At 46.9% G+C, this 21,908-nt stretch overlaps 1 protein-coding gene across 8 annotated transcripts in view; it reads right to left on the bottom strand.

Annotated features, from left to right (window-relative positions):
• The window catches only part of LOC115133194 (forkhead box protein P2-like), a 116,545-nt gene that overhangs the window by 23,971 nt on the left and 70,666 nt on the right, over positions 1-21,908 (bottom strand). For 2 of the 8 annotated variants that reach the window (XM_065021734.1, XM_065021732.1), the window contains exons 6-11: positions 12,078-12,215; positions 11,164-11,223; positions 10,590-10,679; positions 8,286-8,469; positions 7,156-7,408; positions 4,954-5,058 (exon numbers count right to left, since the gene is read on the bottom strand). In XM_065021734.1, the coding sequence (XP_064877806.1) occupies positions 4,954-5,058; positions 7,156-7,408; positions 8,286-8,469; positions 10,590-10,679; positions 11,164-11,223; positions 12,078-12,215 (830 nt within the window). Of the gene's footprint in view, positions 1-4,953; positions 5,059-7,146; positions 7,409-8,285; positions 8,470-10,589; positions 10,680-11,163; positions 11,224-12,077; positions 12,216-21,908 lie in introns of all 8 variants that reach the window. The other 6 variants (XM_065021733.1, XM_065021731.1, XM_065021738.1 and 3 more) reach the window with 3 other exon arrangements.

Consider the following 21,908-nt stretch of genomic DNA (forward strand, 5'->3'; position numbering starts at 1 on the left):
TATATATGGGCTGACGGGTTGAAGGATGTTTAATTGGAGATGATAATCAAAGGTAACTAACTCTTCTCAGATGTGTGTGTGTGTGTGTGTGTGTGTGTGTGTGTGTGTGTGTGTGTGTGTGTGTGTGTGTGTGAGATCACAGATGGGAGAGCAAATCAATACAGAACTAGGGAACAGAGCAGGAAGCATTATATAATAATACTAAACAGAATGGAGTATTAAAAGGTATGTGATGTGAATGAATCAAATATTTCTGCATTGATTGCACTGTAGAGTACTGTACCATGCCCGCAAATGTATACATATCACTGTAACACTATTCTAAAAGAACAAATCTGTGTGTGAAGTTAGTTATTCTCATTCCTGCCAAACCTTGAAAATACACGTGCCTGAAAACTATTTAGAAGCACATACATTTACATGCATCAACATGCACGCACAGGCCCACACACACGCCCCCGACACCCCCTCGAACACTCCCACGCTAATATTACATTTGAACTACAGAGCTAACACAACGTGCCAGCCAACCTCTAGGCTCGCTCTCCAGGTGAACACACATAAAAGAGACACTGAAGAGCTATTAAATGCTGATCTTGACAAGTTTCCTACCCGCAACACAACAAAAGATGACTAAACGCGCCCGCTGCATGATATTTTGTTTCATACCTCCAGCAACCAACCATCAGGTTACCTAGGTTTCCCCCCTTCCTCACGTTCTCCTCTTAAAGTGCCATTTGATTCTGACACCTATTTTATGTAAACCTTTTTAAAGTGTGTGTGTACCTGGCTGTTGCCGAGGAGATGAGTGGCATCTCCGAAAACATTAAAAGGCTCTCCCTGACACAGACGATAGCTCCTCCAAGGAAAGGCAGACAAGCAGCCATCTTTGTTCTGCCAGGATCACGCTGTCTTTTTGTTGCTGTCTGTTTCCATGTGCCGGTTACAGTACATGAACCTGACTCCTCGCAGGCTGGATGCAACGACGTGGAGTCTCACCCAGAATCTTTAAGGCTGTTTTGTAAAGACAGTTGTTTTAAGCAGGGTCCCTTCCATACTATACCAGTTGTCAGTGAATTGCCTGCAACGCCTCTTTCTAGTCTACTAGTGTAAAGTATATGCCTACTGTAAAGTATATCTGTGCAATCCTTTTTTCTACACTGTTCTTAAAGAATATATACAGTCACATGTTTTATAGCCTCCTGTGTACCTATGCCCTAACCTAAATGAGAAACTAAGCTATAAAGATGTCCATACTGTAACGATCTTCGTCTTCATCGGATGAAAAGTAGGAAGGATCGGACCAAAACGCAGCGTGGTAAGTGTCCATCATAATTATTTAACACAGAACACGAAAATACAAAATAACAAAGTGAATGTAAGAAATGAAAATCGAAACAGTCCTGAAAGGTGAAAACACAAAACAGGAAACAACTACCCACAAACACCAGGTGGGAAAAGGCTAACTAAGTATGGTTCTCAACCCCCCCCCAAATCCTAAACCCATAGGGGAGGGTCTGGGTGGGCATCTATCCGCGGTGGCGGTTCTGGTGCGGGACATGGACCCCACTCCACCTTAGTCTTGGCCCACTTAGGAGGCGCCTCTGGAGCGGCGACCCTCGCCACCGACCACGGACTGGGGAACCTTGCAGCGGGCCCCGAATAGGAGGGCGACTCCGGCAGTGCCGGACAGGCGGGAGACTCTGGCGGCGCCGGACAGGCGGGAGACTCTGGCGGCGCCGGACAGATGGCTCTGACGACTCTGGACTGTCGGGCAGCTCTGGCGGCTCCGGACAGGAGGGAGACTCTGGAAGGAGAAGACGCAGAGACAGCCTGGTGCGTGGGGCTGCCACAGGGCCCTCCTGTGGAGACGTACAGGAGGCCTGGTGCGTAGAGGAGGCACCGGATAAACCGGGCTGTGGGGGAGCACTGGAGCTCTGGTGCGCAGCCTTGGCACCACTCCTCCAGGTTGAATGCCCACTTTAGCCCGGCCCCTCCAGAGTGCTGGCACAGGTCGAACCGGGCTTAGGGGGAGCACTGGAGATCTGGTGCTTACCACTCGCACCTCTCCATTAGGCTCAATGCCCACATTCGCCCGGCACGGGCGGAGCGCAGGCATAGGACGAACAGCATCCTCCCAGCGCCCCGGAGACATGGTACACAGAGCCGGCGCACCGGAGACCAAACACGCTGGGCTGGCACAATCCGCCCTGGCTGGATGCTTACTCTCGCATGGCACTTGCAGGGGGCTGGCCTATAGCGCTCCGGGCTATGAGCGCGCACTGGAGACACTGTGCGCTTCACCGCATAACACGGTGCCTGACCAGTACTACGCTGCTTCCGGTAAGCACAGGGAGTTGACTCAGGTCTATCACCTGGCTCCGCCAATCTCCTCGCGTGGGACTGCCTCTCGTGCCTGCTGCGCTGCTTTACCTTATATCGCCGCCTCTCTGCTTTCGCCGCCTCCAGTTCAGCTTTCGGGCAGCGATATTCCCCAGCCTGACTCCAGGGTCCCTTACCGTCGAATATCTCCTTCCAAGTCCAGGAGTCCCGAACCCTCTGCTCCTCCTTACCACGCTGCTTGGTCCGTTGGTGGTGGGTGGTTCTGTAACGATCTTCGTCTTCATCGGATGAGGAGTAGGAAGGATCAGACCAAAACGCAGCGTGGTAAAGTGTCCATGATCATTTATTAACACAGAACACGAAAATACAAAATAACAAAGTGAATGTAAGAAATAAAAATCGAAACAGTCCTGAAAGGTGAAAACACAAAACAGGAAACAACTACCCACAAACACCAGGTGGGAAAAGGCTACCTAAGTATGGTTCTCAATCAGAGACAACGATAGACAGCTGCCTCTGGCCAAACGCATAGAAAAGTAAACATAGAAAAACAACCCGCGCCCGACCAAACCAAAATAGAGACATAAAAAAGGAACTAAGGTCAGAGCGTGACACATACAGTAAACATACTTAGCCGTGTTTACATGGAAGGCAATGTATAGTAACGGGTGGATTCAATAAGACAAACTGAGTGCATGACTATAGACCACTAATCTGCTATAGCCATGCAGTCTCACACACAGCCAACATCTTTCTCAAGCTGCAAGGTAAACTTCTCCTCTGCTCCAGGGCCTCCACCAGAATATACTTAAGCAATAAGGGAGGTGTGGTATATGGCCAGTATACCACGGCTAAAGGCTGTTCTAAGCACGACACAGCGCGGAGTGCCTGGACACAGCCCTTGTACCACAGCCGTGGTATATTGGCCATATATCACAAACCCCAGAGGTGCCTTACTGCGATCATAAACTGCTTACCAACATAATTACAGCACTAAAAAGAAATGTTTTGTCATACCCATGGTATACGGTCTGATGTACCACGGCTGTCAGCCAATCAGCATTGAGGGCTCAATCTACCCAGTTTATAATGTAACCTTATAGTATTGACTATACTGCCTTTCCCCGAGCAAATCTTTGCTCGCGACATCCACCATGGTGCTCCACACAGTGCATCTTCCCCTAGGGATAAGCACATCATATCCATATAAATACACCTGGAAATAATGAATTCAAAGGTGCGTCTATTGTTGGCCTGTCCGTTGAACAGAGGCGTTGATATAATGCACATGAAATGTCTTGTCTGTCTCACTTGTGGGGACTGTAGAGGTTTTGTATATTAAGCCAGTCTGGCTTTCAGTCATTTCTCTTTGCACAGACACACATTAGCCCTAATGCACATGCTGGTGCTACAGACGGCTGTATAATTAACCAAGCTACCGCCTTTTGTTTTGCCTGACCTAAATCTTACAACTCTGGTTTGGCCCTAGTGGGCTTCCATGTCATCACAGAACCACGGTTATGGAGTTACAGCACTGTAATGTAAAGGAAGAAGCCGCCTCCCCAAAATAGAACAATATCCCAATTTCAAAAGAGTTTGTGTGGGATTTACATGAACATTTACACCCGTGAAAACGCTCCACGCGATCATTATTTCTCAGTTAATTACAAATCTAATTAGAATATTCCAATGAACGCTTCGGCCCCCTTTTCTCTCTTTTCGAATGAAGAGAGAGAGAGAAAGAGCCTCGCTCCTCCAGAGTGGCAACGTGATAACCTGTAATCTACGGCACTGGCGAACACCTACCCCTTTTGATGTCCCCCACTAACATCCCAGACAACAAAGCAGACCAATTACAAATGAGCTAATTAACTAAATTGTTGATGGAGCATGAAGAGTTCATTCAGTCCGTCCGCAGGCGCCATGACAACACTGAATGCAGCCATTGTGGGGCCCCCTGCGCGTCCTTACAAGTTGCCATTCGTTTTTGAGGCCATCAGGCACACCAGCCATCAGGCAACTCTGCGCGCTGAAGAGGAGATTTGGGTGTAAATCGGAGATCAATTACATCTAGAGTTAATGTAGCCAGCCGCCTGACAGTCTATACAATCTACACGTTCAAATATCCCCACTGAGATGCAAGCGTGTTTATCTCTTTGTTGGGCCCACCTCGATTAAGCTCGCTAAGAGCAGCTCTGGTACTGTGGAAAATAACCCAGAATAGGCCTCTGCAGCTTCATTACTGAGAAACAAAATATGTACAGCAGCTAAGCTCATCTTAGTTGATGAATGGCAACTTTTATACCATGGAACATAAGACAACGTTTCTGCTGTGGGAAAGAGGCACGAGAGGCGCTTGGCTGGGTGACATGAAGCTTTATCGGATATCATGGGGGCCGTTGTCTTGGCCCGTGGTTGTTAAACGCAACTGTCATCGAGCTTGTAGTTTTTTTTTGTTTTGAATTAACACAGGAGACTGTAACGTAATGCACAGTCATGAAGTAAATTCACGGTGTAAGCTAAGACATGATGATATATGAGGTCGGTGAGTACAGGAAAGGGGAGGTGAGTAAGACACATTGTAGAGTACATTCTCAGAATAAGACCTACTTCAAAAACTGTCCGAAGTCCTCACAGACGCTCTCGCAGCCGGGCCACTTGCACACCCCGTGACCATAGAGGGAGTGGGAGGCTCCGCTTTCCTCATGTAATGAGCTGAGGAGAGAAGAGCGAGAGAGAGAGAGAGAGAGAGAGAGAGAGAGAGAGAGAGAGAGAGAGAGAGAGAGGAGAGAGACAGTAGGAGAAAAGGAGAGAGAACGAGGGAGCGATGGATAGAGAGAGTGAGATGAGAGAGAGAGAGAGAGAGAGAGAGAGAGAGAGAGAGAGAGAGAGAGAGAGAGAGAGAGAGAGAGAGAGAGAGAGAGAGAGAGAGAGGTGAGGAGAGGGAAAGAGAACAGGGAGAAAGAGAGAGGGGGGATGGATAGAGAGAGAGCGAGAGAGAGAGACAAAGGCAGAGAGGGAGAAAGAGACAGAGAGAGACAGAGAGAAAAAAAATGAAGGATCAGAGGTAGAGAGAAGGAGAGAGAGAAGGGTAGACTGGCGTCAGATTCATCAAAAAAGCCATAATGGCTTGAGGCTGCTGGTGGCTGTCAGGTTACAATCAGTGACAAGCAGGTCAATTCAGCCCTGTTCTATTGAATAGTTCAACTGCCAAGGATGCTAGGAGGAGGAGGAGGGAAGGAGCCTAATTAAGCCAAGGATGGAAGTTACTGTCTGCATCTGAAATAGCACCCTACTCCCTATATAGTGCACTACTTTTGGCCAGAGCCCATGAGGCTAAAGGTAGTGCACTATAAAGGGACTAAGGTGTTCCTAATAACAGAAGGGAGAAAAGATGACGGCGGGTGGCCTAGCAATATGGTTAACATCTGATTATTGATCCAGTGTTATTACAAACCCCTAAGCAACGCGTGAAAAACCATCCAACTAACCCATTCATAGAGGGACCAATTTCCTTTTCTTTTTTTCCCCGACCCCTATTTCTTCATCTTGTAAAGCGATCAACGGAGGGCTTTCAAGTAAACATGAAAAATCCAGACGGCCATATAATTTTCATCACGAGATGAATAATATTCTCCGTAATTTATGTTATTTTGAGGACAAGAGGGGGTTCTGCTTGGATAATGGCACCCAAATAAGTTATGACCCCGAGTAGACAGCACATCCTATTAAAAGTGACGGTTTAACCTTTCGGCTCCACTTGTTTCTGTATTTGGCGGGTTGGAGGGTGTGTGTGTGTGTTTGTGTGTCGGTGTGTGTGAGGGGGATTTTGTGTGTGTGTGTGAGAGCTCACACACGGTTTCTACAGCCAGGCTTTCCCTCCATCGATCCACTGTGTGTTAGTAAGCATCTCTCCTTGACAATACTCCGTGTTCGATCATTACGAGACGCCACACCCCCCCGGGGGGACACTAACAGATAAAAAAGTGTTTTCTCTCTCCCCTCCCTCCTCCTCCTGTTTTTGTTTCTCTTCTAGGGGAACGTCTGCCTTCTAAAGATCTCTTTTTCAAGCCCCCTTTTAGTGGCGGTAGCAGATAGCATCTACTTTAAACCAATTACGCAACACATCCAGCTCCACCGAAGTCTCTCCACACCGCTACACTGCGCCACATTCTTAATATATCGCAGGAAAGAGCCTTGAATAATGCATAGAACCAGATAGACATATGTGAACAGTTGTTTTCTTACAGTCGGAAGCACATACAAAGGCGGCATCACAAGGACAAACATTCTAAAGTACCACCTTGGCGTCACGTATTTTGTTTACATGACAAGCGGAGCAGCGAGGTAATTTCAAAAGATAGAGCCACTAAATACTTAATGTACGAGGTGGTTGCCTTCGCTTTCTGGCTCGCACAGCTGTGTATTGCTGCCGGTGTCTTCGTCTCCTTGCTTTTGATATGGTGTAAGTAACTGTGTTCAATAGCATCCTACGCTGTCCCTAGGGAGGCCGAGGCTGGTTTTTGAATATTACCAAGACACTAATAAACTATTGAACAAACAAACAAAACATCACGTTCAACCCGGCAGGAACAAATACGTATTTTTTTTGTTTTCATTTTCTAAACGGGGGGGCAAATACTTTGATCAGGAGTTTCTATAGACAGATATAAAATGTATTTGTACATTATTAAAAGCCATTGAAACAACAAACAACTACCAGCCGACAACAAGCTTTTTGTGTCGTCCTAACTTTTGTGTCTACAATGTGTTGTGTAGTCGTGTGGCGGACGAGTAGCTCACTTTCCGTACCTCTCCCGTTCCCGTTCCCTCTCTCGCTCCCTCTCCCTTCTGGAATTGAGTGCGGGAGACTGGCCGTTGGCGATGGAGTGGTGGGAGATGGGGGGTGACGCTTTGGAAGGGGTAGAGGAGGTAGTCGAGGAAGAGTTGGTAGTGGTCAGGTCCAGGCCGCCGCCGCCGTGTTTGATGCCGCTGTCCTCCATGTTGTGGCCGCCGCCGGTCACGTCCTTCCACAACTGCTGGAGCTCTGCTGGGCTCAGTCCAGCTGGCAGAGGGGAGAAACAGAGGACCAACACAGTTACAATCCATTTACACAATCACTACTAGGCTCGGAGATGATGTACTGCAGACTACGTAAACACAGAGTCATCGCAAACCAACACAAATAACTTCCTCCTGTTTACTGCCTACATACATCTCTAACTTACTTGTTGACACACCTCTCAGGCTTAGTCTTTTAACCAAATGGCACACGGCTACACTGAGAGATTAACTGGGATGATCTCTTGTCAGCGGTTCTGCTTAATAAGAATGCAGTGTTACAATGAAATCTACAGGGATCCACGGGCATCGATCCACACTGGCTGCCTCTGGATTACATTCATAGAGGAAGCAGAATTCAGTTAGCACAAATGCTATTATCTAGCTAGATAAACGAAGCATTGTTCTTTTGTTTCAGCCCCACACTGGTAATTAACCCCCCTTCGTTTTGTTTCTTGTTGTTGTTGTTGTTGTTGTTTTTATCCCCTGCCATTTTGGTAAACGTGTTTACTTCTTGGCGAGGCGAGAGAAAATGGAAGCGGCTCCTCTTGTCTCTTTTCTTCGCTGCCTACTCTGAGACAGGCAGTAAACAACAACAACAACAACAACAACAACCCAGAGAGGGAGGGGTGAGCAGGGAGCGAGGGAATAGAGGGAGAGAAGAAAAAACCACTCACAGACAACGGGAAGAGACAGAGAGACAGGCAGAGCTGAGGGAGAGCGAAAGAGGTAGAAACAAAAAGGGAAGAGAGCGAGAGAGATAGATAGAGTGGTGTGGCCGCCGGCAGTCACGTGCGCTACAGCCCCCCAGCCCCAGAAGCCCCAGGCCCTCTCCTTTTCCCCCTCCTCTCCCCCTCCTCTCCCTTCAGCCACCCCTTTACCTGGTGGCATGGTCTGCCCGGGGAGGGCTGCCTGTCCTGGGGCCGGGGGCAGGGAGAGCAGGCCTTGGCGCTGCATGTTGAGCAGGTGCTGCTGCTGCTGGAGCTGTTGCATCTGGAGGAGTTGCTGCTGGAAGACGAGCTGCTGGGCGGCGAGCTGCTGCTGATGCTGCTGCTGCTGCTGTTGCTATAGTGAATAGGAGCAGGAGGAGGAGGAGGAGTGGAGGAGGAAAGGAGCACAAATTACACAAATTAACAAGAAAGTGGGCGCCCAACACCGACGACGAGGATACTTGCATTGCCGATGCTGCCGGTGCTCCTTCCATGATCTTAACTACTGCCTGTCTCTCTTCCTCTCTCCTTTCTCTCTTTTTCCTCGCCTCCTTTTTATGCCTAGTTCCTGTTCTGTTCTGTCTCCTCCTCTTGCTGAACGAGGCATAGCTAGGCACACTGGGCTGATAGACTGCACTCTCCCCTCCAGACTGCGATGAGATGAGTTTTCTGTATGATATTAAGCCCTGGGCAATCCCCCCCCCCCCCCCCCCCTATTACAGCTTATGGGGCCGCCCAACCCTGTTTACCACTGGGCCAGCCAGACAGCCCGAGCTAAACAATAACAACAACAACAACAAGAAACAACTGCCAAAGCAACCACAGAAAAACAGGGGGGGGGGGAAACGCCCAGACTTTTGTGGCTTAATCATGACAGTACTATCCCACAGACACAAATACAACAGTAAATCAGAACTAGAAGCTGATGTTATTGCAGATGTCGATCAAGACAGGTAACTGTGTATCACCATGGTATAATCCGTTTCTATAACAGCAAACATGCCAAGAACTGAGCATGACTTCATTACCAGTTTAATGGCATCTCTTTTCCACAGCTAAACATGTTTAGTCCTCAGTGGGCTGTTGATGAGATCTCTGGTGGTCTATTAGGAAACATGGGAGGTACTGGAGCTATCATACAACTGGCTCTGTTAGCTCCACATCGCTCTCTCCCTCCTCTCGTATTCTCTTTCTGTCTCTCTCTCTCTCACTCTCTCTCTCTGTCCGCCTCTCTTTTTCCTCCACTATCTTTCTGCTATCAGATTCCATTGCAATTGGTTTTAATTCGCTCAAGGAAAGGCTTGTTATCATAGGAGAGTCTAGGATGAATGTTTTGCTTTTCTTGACAAGAATCACAAGACCAAGGTGGCCATCGAGTTGTGGAGAGACACTCCTGAGGATATATGTGGAGGACGTCACACTTCACAGAGAGACAAGCTGCAGCGGAAGACCCTTTCCTTTCTAGCCTGGGGGGTGGGATGGGGGGGGGTGGGGCAGGCAAAACTTGTGATGCGCTCACTGGAAAACAGACTGCATAATGGAGCAAGTCATGTGGATTGGACCCGCCGTCTCTGGAGAAATAAGGGAGCGATTTCTATTCCATATTTGATGGCGACGGAGGGCTGAAAATTCTATTCACAAATCCAAACAGAAACAAAGCCTCCGGGAGGTCAGCAGCAGCTTCCTGTACGGTCCACATAATGGGCCGCTTGAAGGGACAGAGAGAGAGAGCGAGATGGAGGGAGGGAGGAGGGGATAGAGTGAGAGGGAGAGAGGGAGGAGGGGATAGAGTGAGAGGGAGAGAGGTAGAGAGATGTGTCTGGGAAAAGGTGCCTGCGATACCGTTTCCTGCGATACCTTTTCCTGATCAATTTAACTGCTTCCCCAAGTGTTGTTTAGATTTGGCCCCGGCGCGGCGCGCGGCGTGCTACGATGTTCGGCTCCTGTGACAGACTGCGAGCCTCGCCCGGTAGACTGGCGGGCTGTCAGTGTGATTTATGAGCGCGTCACACTCTAACTTTTCTGCTCCTCGCACTCGGCCCAAACCCACAGAAGCAGTTCATTAATCAGCAGACCCTGTGACTCGGTCCTCTCTCTCGGCTCAAACCGGGCTTTTGAGCTATTTAACGTCACGTCCATCCATTTACATGTTTTAGAAGGAGGGAGAGAACCCCCCCCCCCCCGTCATTTCTCCCCAAGTCTCCCCCAGCGGCAGGTAACAAGTGTCAGTGCTTTGTCCATCAAAGGCACACACCGTAACACTGGGTGAACCATTAGCTAACATTAGAGAACACTGGCTTTGGATTAGCTAGCTTGGTCTGTGGAATCCCAGGAACACGGGAAGGTTTCCCCCCAAACCACGGCTGCTAACCTGAAGACCGAACTGAGTGAGACAGCCAGAACAGACATCATCTAGACGCACATTCCCTCCCACTTCCACTGTCAGGCCATTCCGGGTCTGAAACAGATACCCACCTCTTTTGCTTGCTTTCCAGGGTGCTGCTGTTGTAAAAGCTGTAGGTGTAGCTGCTCCTGTTGTTTCTTATAAAACTCCTGCAGATGTTGCTATGAGGGGAAGAAAGAGAGATGGATGATTAAAAAAAAATATTCCAGGTAACCTAGGAGAATGTCCATATTATCTTCTGGCTATGTAAATAGACATTGGCAAATGCTTTTTTAAAAAAAATTTTGCTGTTGGTTTCATTGGTACGGTGTGTGTCGTTTTGGGCAGTGGAAAGCCTCGATTTACCGAGACAGAGTATATTGATCACATGGCATAACACTGTAGCAATGTGTTTGTAAAGCTAACGAGGAATCTGGTTCCATACTAGAGCGGCAAAAAGAGCACTCGCCAAGGTTCTGACACGTTGTAATTTTGTTTGTGGTTGTTTTTTTGTGTGGTTTTTGTTGTTGCCGCTGTTGTTGAAAATGAGGTGCCACGACAACACCGACACATGTTGGTTACGTACAACACATATTTGAAGTGCCATACATAATCTGATTCATTTTCTAGCATGGGGAGGGGGGGGGAGGGGGGGGGGACACATACTGTAGTCTCGCTCTCCCGCCATGTCTTCTCCATATGGACTTTAAATGGCCTCGCACAGTACTGGAGGGGGCACAATTAATCATATTAACTAGTATACAGTTTTTGGTCTGATGTCTTGACAGGCACTGAAATGCTTTAAAGTGAATGCAGCACACTCAAAGGAACGGATTCATCACTCTAAACGAAAGGCGTTTAACACACATCACACATAACATCCACTCTCTGCTGTCTATGCGACTCTCAGTGACTCCTGAAGATAGAGGAGGTACAGTAGGGTCAATAAAAGTCTTATAAGGAATATAAAATCAGTTTCTAGCCTGCATGGGACATCTTCCTGAAACTTCATTCATTCATAAATTCCACTAAAGAGGGTAGTTAATGAAACAATAATTCCCTACTTAAAGCTTTCCTCACTGTAGTCTATCTAGGAAGTAATGATGAAATTACAAGTCAGCTCCTTCCACATATAACCCAGCCTGTCTCACTTCCTGTACTGGCTCCACCCCTCTTTCATTGACTTCCTCATAACTACAGTAACTATGTCTCTATCCTGACACCTTTTACCTTTCCCGAGGGCTCCCAGGAAATAGACCCTCGGAGGGATACAGGTAATTGGTTGTGACGTGGTCAAGTGCGTCACTTCTAGTCTCTCTTTTATAACTGTGTCAAGGGCGCAGCGGGCGTAGATGTACTGTACATTAAGTGTATTGTGAATACAGTGCTACACAGGCAGTGTGTGTGTGTGTGTGTGTGTGTGTGTGTGTGGTTCAATGGGTGCAGGCATTATGTGACCATATGCATGTAACTGTGCGCGTATGACTATGTAACTATGTGTGTGTGTACTGTGGGTGGGTGTGTTACTGTGCGTGTCTCTCTGTGTGTATCTACTAGGTGTGTGTGTATATGTTAGGTACCTGCTGCAGCATCACAGCCTGCTGCTGTTGGAGCAGGGCCTGGAGCTGCTGAGGGGATAGGACCTGCTGCTGGAGGATCTGCTGCATCTGCTGGGGGGTGATCACCTGGGGACTCATCATGGCCACCGACACCGGCACCTGGAGGGTGGGTGAGAGAGAGAGAGAGAGAGAGAGAGAGAGAGAGAGAGAGAGAGGGAGAGAGAGAGAGAGAGAGAGAGAGAGAGAGAGAGAGAGAATTCATCAGGTCTGGCCTCAGAGCCCACTGGGAGCATGGTAATTGGGGACCAAAAGGTAGAGAAAGCATGTCTCCCGTCACCCTTGTGCTGTGGCACTCTGTGCTGAAGGATGGATGGGTGCTGTGCCTTTGTGTTTCCTTGCCTTATTTTTGACAGTCCGCCCGCTGGGAGAAGAGAGGGATTTAAATAGACGTATACCCTAATTAGCTGAACCCTTGAACCGCCTTAGGCATGCCTATCAGTGGTGGCCATTGTGAAACAGCAGGAAAATGCACAACTCCAAAGTTGATTAAAATAACACAGTTGAAGTGGACACTTGGTATGCACAATCAGCATGCAAGCACCCAGACAGACCCTGGGGTTGGAGATCACTCAGAAAGAGCCTTGGAGAGACAGAGAGGGAGATGATTCTTAGAGAAGCTTTCTCCGAGAGGAAAAGAGCGATTGGTGCTAGTAGACAATTCTGTTTATAGAGTGGAATTACCAGCTGCCTTTCTGCGGAGCACAGAACTTCTGCTACTTCTTCATTCTCACGAAAAGCAGCCAGAGGTTCAATTCTTTCTCCTGACTGACGTGTCCTTTTGAAAAACGTATGACATTTTTTTCAGGTGATAAGAATCATTCAACTACTAGCTGCTGTCAAGACTGCTAGAGAGAACTTCCCCAAAACAAAACAAAGACCGATTGTTCTCAGCCAAAGTCTTGTAAGACAGTAGAGAGTGACTTTCTAACACCACAGATCAATAACAAAGCAAGACAGATCCAACTTTTCATTGCTTCTCACTTTGATTGCCTGCATGAGCACATAGCAACAGGGGAATGTAGCTCTAATGTTTATTTCCCTTTTTTTTTCAATTCTTCATGCCTGGTATTTAATTTATTTGTATTTTTTACAATGGAATGGAATGAAAACAAACGCTGGAACGAGTTTGTTTACTCTTCTATGCCGCAGTGAAGTTTGGAACAAAAACTCAAAGCGGCTGAACGGAGGAATTTGAAACTCTCCCCAGAGTCTTTCACTTTCACCTGTTGGGGCCACGGTTTAATCTGAAAGTGTTATTTGACTGTAAGGGCTTTGAGCATTTTAATATTCTATTATACAGGCTATGATATGACACATCCAACCATTGCAGATGCAGAATAGTCTACCAAACAGTATCTTATGCTAACATAAGACTGATTAAACCTCTTGCGGGCATCTTTAAAGAATGGGACTATACTGAATCTTTTAGGAAGTAGGCCATTCCATAGCCCTCGCTAATTGCGACATCGTTTAGCACATAGTCGCTATGAAAGTATACTACGACGGCATGACAAAAAGGGCCAATAAGACCCTCCTGTCCCCCTAACGTGAAACGCTGCTGTCTAATCAAGCTGCTTGATTACTTTCCATACATCTCTCCTTGTAACCCCCCCCCCCCCCCCCCCCATCTCTCAGGCCTTGACACGTCCTTGTTTTGCTCTTCCCTCCTCTCCTCGGCCCAGGTTCCCCTCTTTGATTAGCTGAGACATTTGCATGGTCACTACACATTTTTCATTTTAGAAGTCATTATGCATTAGCGCTCCTGATCGCCCAGCTTGACTAATCCTGATGAACTGAAAATCACAGCTGAAGGTCAAACTCCATCCCCAGCCCCATCCTCCTCCTCCTCCTCCCCGCCGCACCGCCACATTCGTATTCAAACAAATCCTAGACTGGACACCATTGTTCATTAGGGTCTTAGAGAGAGAGTGTGTGTGTGTGTGTGTGTGTGTGTGTGTGCGCGCGCGCGCGTGTGCGTGTTTGTGCGTGCGTGCGCACGCGCGTGTGTGTGTGTGTGCGAGCGTGTGTGTGTGTGTGTTTCTGTGTGTGTGTTTCTGTGTGTGTGTGTGTGTGCGTGCATGCGTGCGTGTGTGTGTGTGAAGGCTGTTGTGGTATAGCAGTAGCCTCACTCTCTTCCGCACTTCGTTAAGCAGACACAAAAGAAAGGGGCCGAACAAAGCAACACAAGTCACAAATGAAACATCTGCACGTAACTAAACGCGCTGTGCTTCCACCTTCAGTGTTATTAAACCTTAAGATACATCGGAGACTTGCAATTACCCTGGGGGCCACCCCGTTGAATTGTGGTGGACAGGATGACAATGCTTTCATTAAAACCCATTAATTGGCTGCTTGAATGAGGATCCTGCGGTTAATGGGGTTGACGAAAGGGGAACCTGGTGTGAGTCTGTTTAAAAAAAAATGTAAACATGTAAATAGTGAAAAGACATAACCATACAATATCATATAATGAATCACTACACCACTAAACACCATGTGTTCTGTAAGGGGTGCGTATACATGCATTAGTAGTCCAGTTGTACAGGATGGGGATAATACTGTATCTGAACAACAAGCCAGGGAAAAAGCCTACACATCCTGACAAGGAAAACGAGGGGATTCAAAACCGAAAATTGAAAAACAGGCAACAAATGAAGTCACGGAAGTGGCTTTCCCGCTTTCATTAGCTTTTTAGCTAGCGAGTGATGGATGATAATCATCTTCATTTCATCGCTCTTCCCCAAACAAAAAGAGAGGCAGGCGAGGCGGAGGAGAGGAAGGCCCCGGCCCTCGGTTCATTGTTGAAGCCCCAGCACAATGCTAATTCCAGGCATTTAACTGCACGCTTTTCTGCTTGACGTATCAGAGCCTCCAAGATGAAAGACGATAAGTAATTGCTCTCCTGGTTCTTATTCTTCACTGACAACCCATAAATTTAATTTTACACACGTTCATTTACATTTTCGAGTATATGACATGATAATTGCCGGAATATAACACCTCCATTCCGCAGGATACCGCAGCCCGGGCCGGTTGATTGACAAGAGCAGTGAATTGAAAGGAACAGAGGCTGAATTGCTTCTCCTCGAAATGATTTTGCCACGAAGGGACAAAATTAATGAGCATTTACAGGGACCGTCGCCGTCATAAACACGGGCAGACAATGAACGGTCCTCTCACACACAGGATCAGACAACCACCATGATATCCAACAACGCTAGGCTAGCTAGCTACAGTAGCTCCTCTGTCTGCCAAAGGAACTACATTACCAATCTATTCTTAAATGATTTGAAAATTGGCTACATTTGAGGTTGGTAACTGGGGAGGACGGAAAAGAACAGAAATGGATGTTTCAAAATATATATATTTGGAGTTTTGAGTTTATTTTTACAGGGCCAGTGCACATTAATCAACGCTTCAGTAAAAGTGACGGTTTTAGCCAGCCGGCTAATTTTCAACCGCAGTCCCTGGGCAGGTTATTGAAAACAATTACAATAACAATACAGACAAACAATGAGCAACACGTAGCATGCAGACAGAGCAACATATAACAAGCAACACGTAGCATCCAGACAGAGAACATAGAGCAAGCAACACGCAGCATGCAGACAGAGAAACATAGAACAAGCAACACGTAGCACGCAGACAGAGCAACATATAACAAGCAACACGTAGCATCCAGACAGAGAACATAGAGCAAGCAACACGCAGCATGCAGACAGAGAAACATAGAACAAGCAACACGTAGCATGCAGACAGAGAAACATAGAACAAGCAACACGTAGCACGCAGACAGAGAAACATAGAACAAGCAACACGTAGCATGCAGACAGAGAAACATAGAACAAGCAACACGTAGCATGCAGACAGAGAAACATAGAACAAGCAACACGTAGCACGCAGACAGAGAAACATAGAACAAGCAACACGTAGCACGTAGACAGAGCAATAGCGCAAAAAGCAACAAAACAAAATACATAAAAACAACAGTGTTTCCGCACCTCACGAGCTACAGAAAACATGGAAAGCGGCAATACACACCTAGGGATTTTTGTTCACGAGTCTGATTGGCCTTTGTGATGATGGCTATTGGGCTTTCCATCAAGCACTTTGAGAGCCAGTTTGTAGACAGACTGAATGGGTTTTAATGTTGTACAGCAAGCTTGGGCCCAACTAGTCAAGCAGTATGTTAAGTGGGAGAGTATCATAGATTTGAAGTACAGTTTTGCTACCTCTGTGTATGTGCAAATTGTTCCCAAATGGGCGTGTTCCAAAATGATCCTACTCCAAATCCTCAAAAAGTAACACATCATGTCATTGGTATGTGGGTTAACATGATTCTAAACAAAACAATACACATCATGGCAATCAAAGCGGTCTCGGGCGCTCTCTGTTTGCTCCCTATTTGTTTATTTCCTTTCCTTTAAGAAAGCTGAGGAAGGCACACAGGAAAGACGATGACTATCAACTTGAACTTTGGAGGACATGTGGTTTGCTGCTTAGGTCCAAAGTCTGAGTGCAGAACAAAGGACCTTTAAATTGGATCCTGATGAGAAAACATTGGCTGCCCCTCACAAGAACAAGCACATCATTAAGGTGCTCTCTCTCGCTCGTCACACTCCGTGCCAGAGAACGAAACAAACCTCTTCACGGCTGCAAAAGGTCAACTTCTTCTCCGGAGAGGAGTGATCAGGTACCTCTAGACTCCGCCAAGGCAGCAGTTGCGTTTTATTTCCGGTGAGAGGCCTCGTATTTTGTTTGATTTGACTGAGAATTGTGCGATTAAAAACTCACCGCCGCTCGGTGGCTCTCTGCATCGAACCGGACCAATGGGCAGATGAATGCACCTTCGGCGATTATACGCAATTGGGCTTATCGTTAGGACAATGGATTTATGACCAAATCAAATTACACTAAAGGCCGGAGTAGGAGATATCCCACAGTGTCAGAGTTCAAACTTAAACAATTAAGGGGTGAAAAAAAGACGTGAATTTCTCTCAATTTCGGTAGAATTCACTTAGCGGTAATAAGTGGGGGAAGTTCCCGATTAGATGTGGGACTGAGGCATAAACAGGGCCGGAGATGGGAGAGTGAATGGAGTGAATAACGTTAGGGTCTTTTCAGCACGAGCTAAACGGTCTCAGTGCTGCTACAGATACTGTTAAGATAAATAAAATGAGAAATGGAGGGGCGTAAGGTGGTAATTACTTGAGCTGCTTGGCAGAGACAAGCTTCAGTGTTAATTAAGGTGTTAGACCCATTTCAGCCCAGAGAAGAGAGAGAGAGATAGAGAGACGATTGAGAGAGAGAGAGAGAGAGAGAGGATGAAATTCCTCCAGTGTCCCCCACTAATTCATCTCAATCCCGGACTCCCCAGGGGCCATGGGCCCCAAACTACAGACTCCCTCTGAGCTGCTGAACTTCTGACCCCTCCAGTCCCTTTCAGCTGACACTGCTCATTTACTAACCAATTACTGCCAATGGTGGCACGGCTCTTATTGATAGGGGGCTACTTCACAGCCAGACCACCAAGGCTTCCTCCCAGGCCCCTTCCCTACCTGCAAGCGTTGCTAACTTTTCAGAACTTCTCAGAGAAGTGGGCATAGTGTTACACATAATGTAATGGCTCTTGCTCTTTTTCACACACACACACACACACACACACACACACACACACACACACACACACACACACACACACACACACACACACACTTCGGATTAGGAGATCACTACTCCAGATTGTCAGGACTAGAGAAAATGTTTTCCCAAATCAACACAGTATGGGACATGCAATCTATCAAAACATAAAGACACCAATGGCATGAAGTCATCTAATAAAACAGTTGGGGGGGGGGGGGGTTATGGTAGGCTCAGGGGTCCTTCAAAACATATCTATCTCTGTGTAGATAACCCTGATTCCCTTTTCATTGATAAAGCGGAGGACATGTACTGTGCTGTACTGTACTGTAGTATGTCACTACAACAGTGTCTATAATAGTGTTTACAGCCTCCAGTGGCTAGTGGAGAGGAGCAGACACACTGTATTATCACACTAGCACACTGTACTGTCTTTCCCAGTTGGTATTTCCGAACGGGTCTCCTACCAGTTGTCTTGGTGTGTGCCGTAGTAGCTGGTACTCTTGGAGGGAACAGCAAGTCTGCCTTGTGATGTCCCAGGTACTACAGAGACCACTGGATCAGCCGCTTCATCAAATGACACGCTCTAAATTACAAGTGCTTCAAGCAGCTCAGTGAATTATAGTTCATCACTTGGAAAGGCTTCCCACCACCAGGGCTGCTACTCGTATCAGATCTGCCAGGTAGTATCCAATTAACACCCGGGCCAGAATAATCAGATTGCGTGTGTAAGGGTCTGGTATAACTCGCTTATTGCTTCCATGCATCTTCTGTCAGAAGGTACATTTGTTGCTGCTACATCAAAGGTCTGGGGATGTAGCACTTTCTTCATGTTTTTTCTCCTCTGCCGCCGCTTGCCTTGGGGTTATATTTCAACTTCTTTTGCATCACAATGATGAACCTCCTCTGTCCTCGCAATTTAGCAATCTTGTCCTGTAGGTGTGTGTAACTAACACAGATGGGGGGGGGGGGAATAAAATCTTGTTTTCTTTTTACAAAAGCATGCAGTCACCGAGGGTGTTTGAGTAAAAATGTGCTGACACTTTTTTTTCTCTCCTCCTTCTTCCAAGAGTCAACAGAAGGTTTCTTCATGAATAATAACAAAATGTTTTTCCGCTGTGATAATTTTTTCTCTCTCCTATTTTGAGATCCTACCACTACCAGGGGGAATGCAGAGCAGATAGATATTAATACATGTAAATGTAAAATAACATCCTCAGCCTGCGTTTCCTACCTTATCCACCAATGTCTCTGTAGCCTTTTCTCAGTGTTCCGTGTTCCAGATGGGGGACTATAGTCAGATGAATGTTAAGGAAAGTGGCGTAGGGATATTTCACTGTGATGAGATGTATGGCGGCGACCTTTAAAGCAGTGACACCCTCAAGATGGCCCAGTGCCCACAGTCTGATTGGGAGGCAGATCTGGAGTCACTAAACCACGTAGAAAGGCAAGAGCCAACATCATATTTATAATACAGCTCCTCTCATCCATAAAACCAACGGACAGCCAACCTGGAACAGTCAGTCATTTTACACAGTTCAGAGTTCAACCACTGTACTGTATGTTCGTACCAGGTGGATTTGGTGGCATGATACTTGGTGCCATTACCGTTAAACTGCCTTAAAAACACAACATAGTGTTGTTTGGCGCACTCCTTGGCAACATTGCATTAAAGAGAAACTGCTTTCGAAAACACCTGTCACGGCTCGGGTTTTGCATGGCTGATGGTTAACCGTCAACTACTAGAGATTCAGGGAAAGTCAACGAGGGAGGGGCTAGAGAGTCTTCCTATGTCTTTTATGCTAATAGAGCTGAGGGGCAAATCCAATTTTAACCTCGGGCACTGATCTATTGTCTGGGTTGCATAATCTGAAGAGGCATGGAGGGCCTAGCTAGCTACTCCACCACGGGGTGTCTTTGACACACAGAGTGAAGACCTCCTTTGTTAATCTACAGTGTGGTGCGATCACCTCGTTAATGCGCCTCTCACACCGTGTGTGTGTGTGTGTGTGTGTGTGTTGGGCTTGGTCAACCCTTTCCAACGGTCTTCAGAGGAGGTCAGCTGATCACCCCCCACCTTCTTTATGCTGTGTTCATCAATGTGACATGTCCTACCGCCATGGCAGCCCTTCACTCCCTGACATGTACACGCTGATCCAGCCCATATACAGCTGTTTACTCAACCCTCTCCCCCCCGAAAACACCTAACGTGCCTACCAGACGGCGCGGCGCCATCGTTGTTCAGCGCACACGTTAATACACGTGTCACCGTGCCAGGCTTTGTGGTGTACCCAGCGTGTTAAAGGCACATACGTCCCAGGTGGATCGCTAAGCCGGCCAGGGCCCAGCCCACATCAAGGGAGGAGGGAATCAGACAATAGAAAACAAACAAACTAACAAGGGCCTTATCGACGGCGTCTGACAACTTGAGATGGTGATTTGGTTCGGGAGAACAATTGTCAGACTGCAAAGGCCTCGGTAATCCTCTCTTCCCTATTCGTCATCTCGCCCGTCTCTTTATTTGTATCCTAAATGTCAGTGTATAAATGAGTTCGGGGAGACAGATATTGCCACAGTGAGAGGGAGGGTATAACAGTAGAACAGAGACGAGAGGGTGTTGTGTGCCTTGGGAAATCCTTGTAAGCAGCATGGTGAAGGCGAGGGGATTTACTGGGAGAAATAGGTGTTTATTGAGCGCTCCCATGGGCTTACCGGGTAATGATAGACCTGTCACATTACGCAAATGTGGAAAAGCAGCTTGTGTCGCCGCGTCAACACCGCGATGAACCACCGGATAGAATTAGTCAGGCGCGAGCCTTTAGCCGTTAATACAAGTAATTAAAATTGCGAGCTGATGCGTTTATATGCTTGTGTACTAAATAATCGACAGTGTATTTGTCTTCCCTGCTCTTAAATACCGGAAAAGGCTGGGATTTATCAGTGACTTAGAAGTGTATAAGCAGTAAGCAGGCCTGTCACACTCATATTAATCCATTCCATGTTTCTAGCCGCTTTAATAAGACAAGGGGATCAATTTCTCTGATTCCTGCAGAGGAACACATGCAGTTAGTTTTGCTGGTGACTCAATCACGACAGGTGCTATTGAAGCGTGGAAGACATGGAGCTTTTTGGCCTTGTAATCCAGGTAAATAAAAGCTAGATTGTTGGGTAAACTCAATTGGAAGATCGTCGAAACAGTCCCATAAAAGTGTTCCATATGAACATTTGACAGTGTTATTACGAATCTCTTGGGTGACGTGGGCCCTGAAAAGTTACATTATCGCGTACAGCATACATACTGTACTACTTATCGTGCGATCCAAATATTCATTATTAACAATAGAAAGACAAGTCAAAATGGCGGACTCTGGAAATAAAACCGCACAGCTGAAGCAACAATCAAAGCAACGTGGTGTCGAGTTGATATACACCTGATCACAACGGGCTAGCCTACTACCGCTCTACAAAGACTTTCTGTCCGGACAACTTAAAACAAAGAGGTGAAGACGTCAATAAAGGCCGGATCAACAGACGGATTAACTAGAGTCACTACACGCTGCTCACACGGCCCCCGATTCATATTGATTCATATCGCTAACACGAGGAGAGGATGGGAGTAAGCAAATGTAAATATTCAATATTTACCATTCTCTGCTGTTATTAGAGCCCGTGGATCGGTCATGGACCTGCTGCTGGCGCTATCACAGAGACTTACCCCCCCATCCAATACTATTCCCCACTCCTCACAGGTATTGCACAAGTACAGCAATTTACAGATCACTCACTGGGTTGTGAAACCCATCATTTTCTGTATGCAGTGTTCGCCCAACTGGTGAAACGCTATGGACCTAACAATACTGTATAGAAGTAGAGAATAGAGTGCTTTTGTTTGATAAACAATTCAAATCGTCAAACTGCCAGCAATGCTAATTTCTTTGCGTGAAACACGAAAGAAAAATGATCCTTGAATGAACGAGCCTGGTAATATTAACACTTCTACGACACGGGCACATGTCCTCGACTTGAATGATCTCAATGAAAAAGAAAGTGTGAGGACGTCGCTTGCACCTTTATCTTTTCGCCACCATGTAATGAGGTACACAGGAGTGTGACTCCAATCGAAGGTGTCGCCATTGTTAAGACTCTGCGAAA

The sequence above is a fragment of the Oncorhynchus nerka genome, linkage group LG8 (assembly GCF_034236695.1).
Source record: "Oncorhynchus nerka isolate Pitt River linkage group LG8, Oner_Uvic_2.0, whole genome shotgun sequence".
NCBI classification, from domain to species: domain Eukaryota; kingdom Metazoa; phylum Chordata; class Actinopteri; order Salmoniformes; family Salmonidae; genus Oncorhynchus; species Oncorhynchus nerka.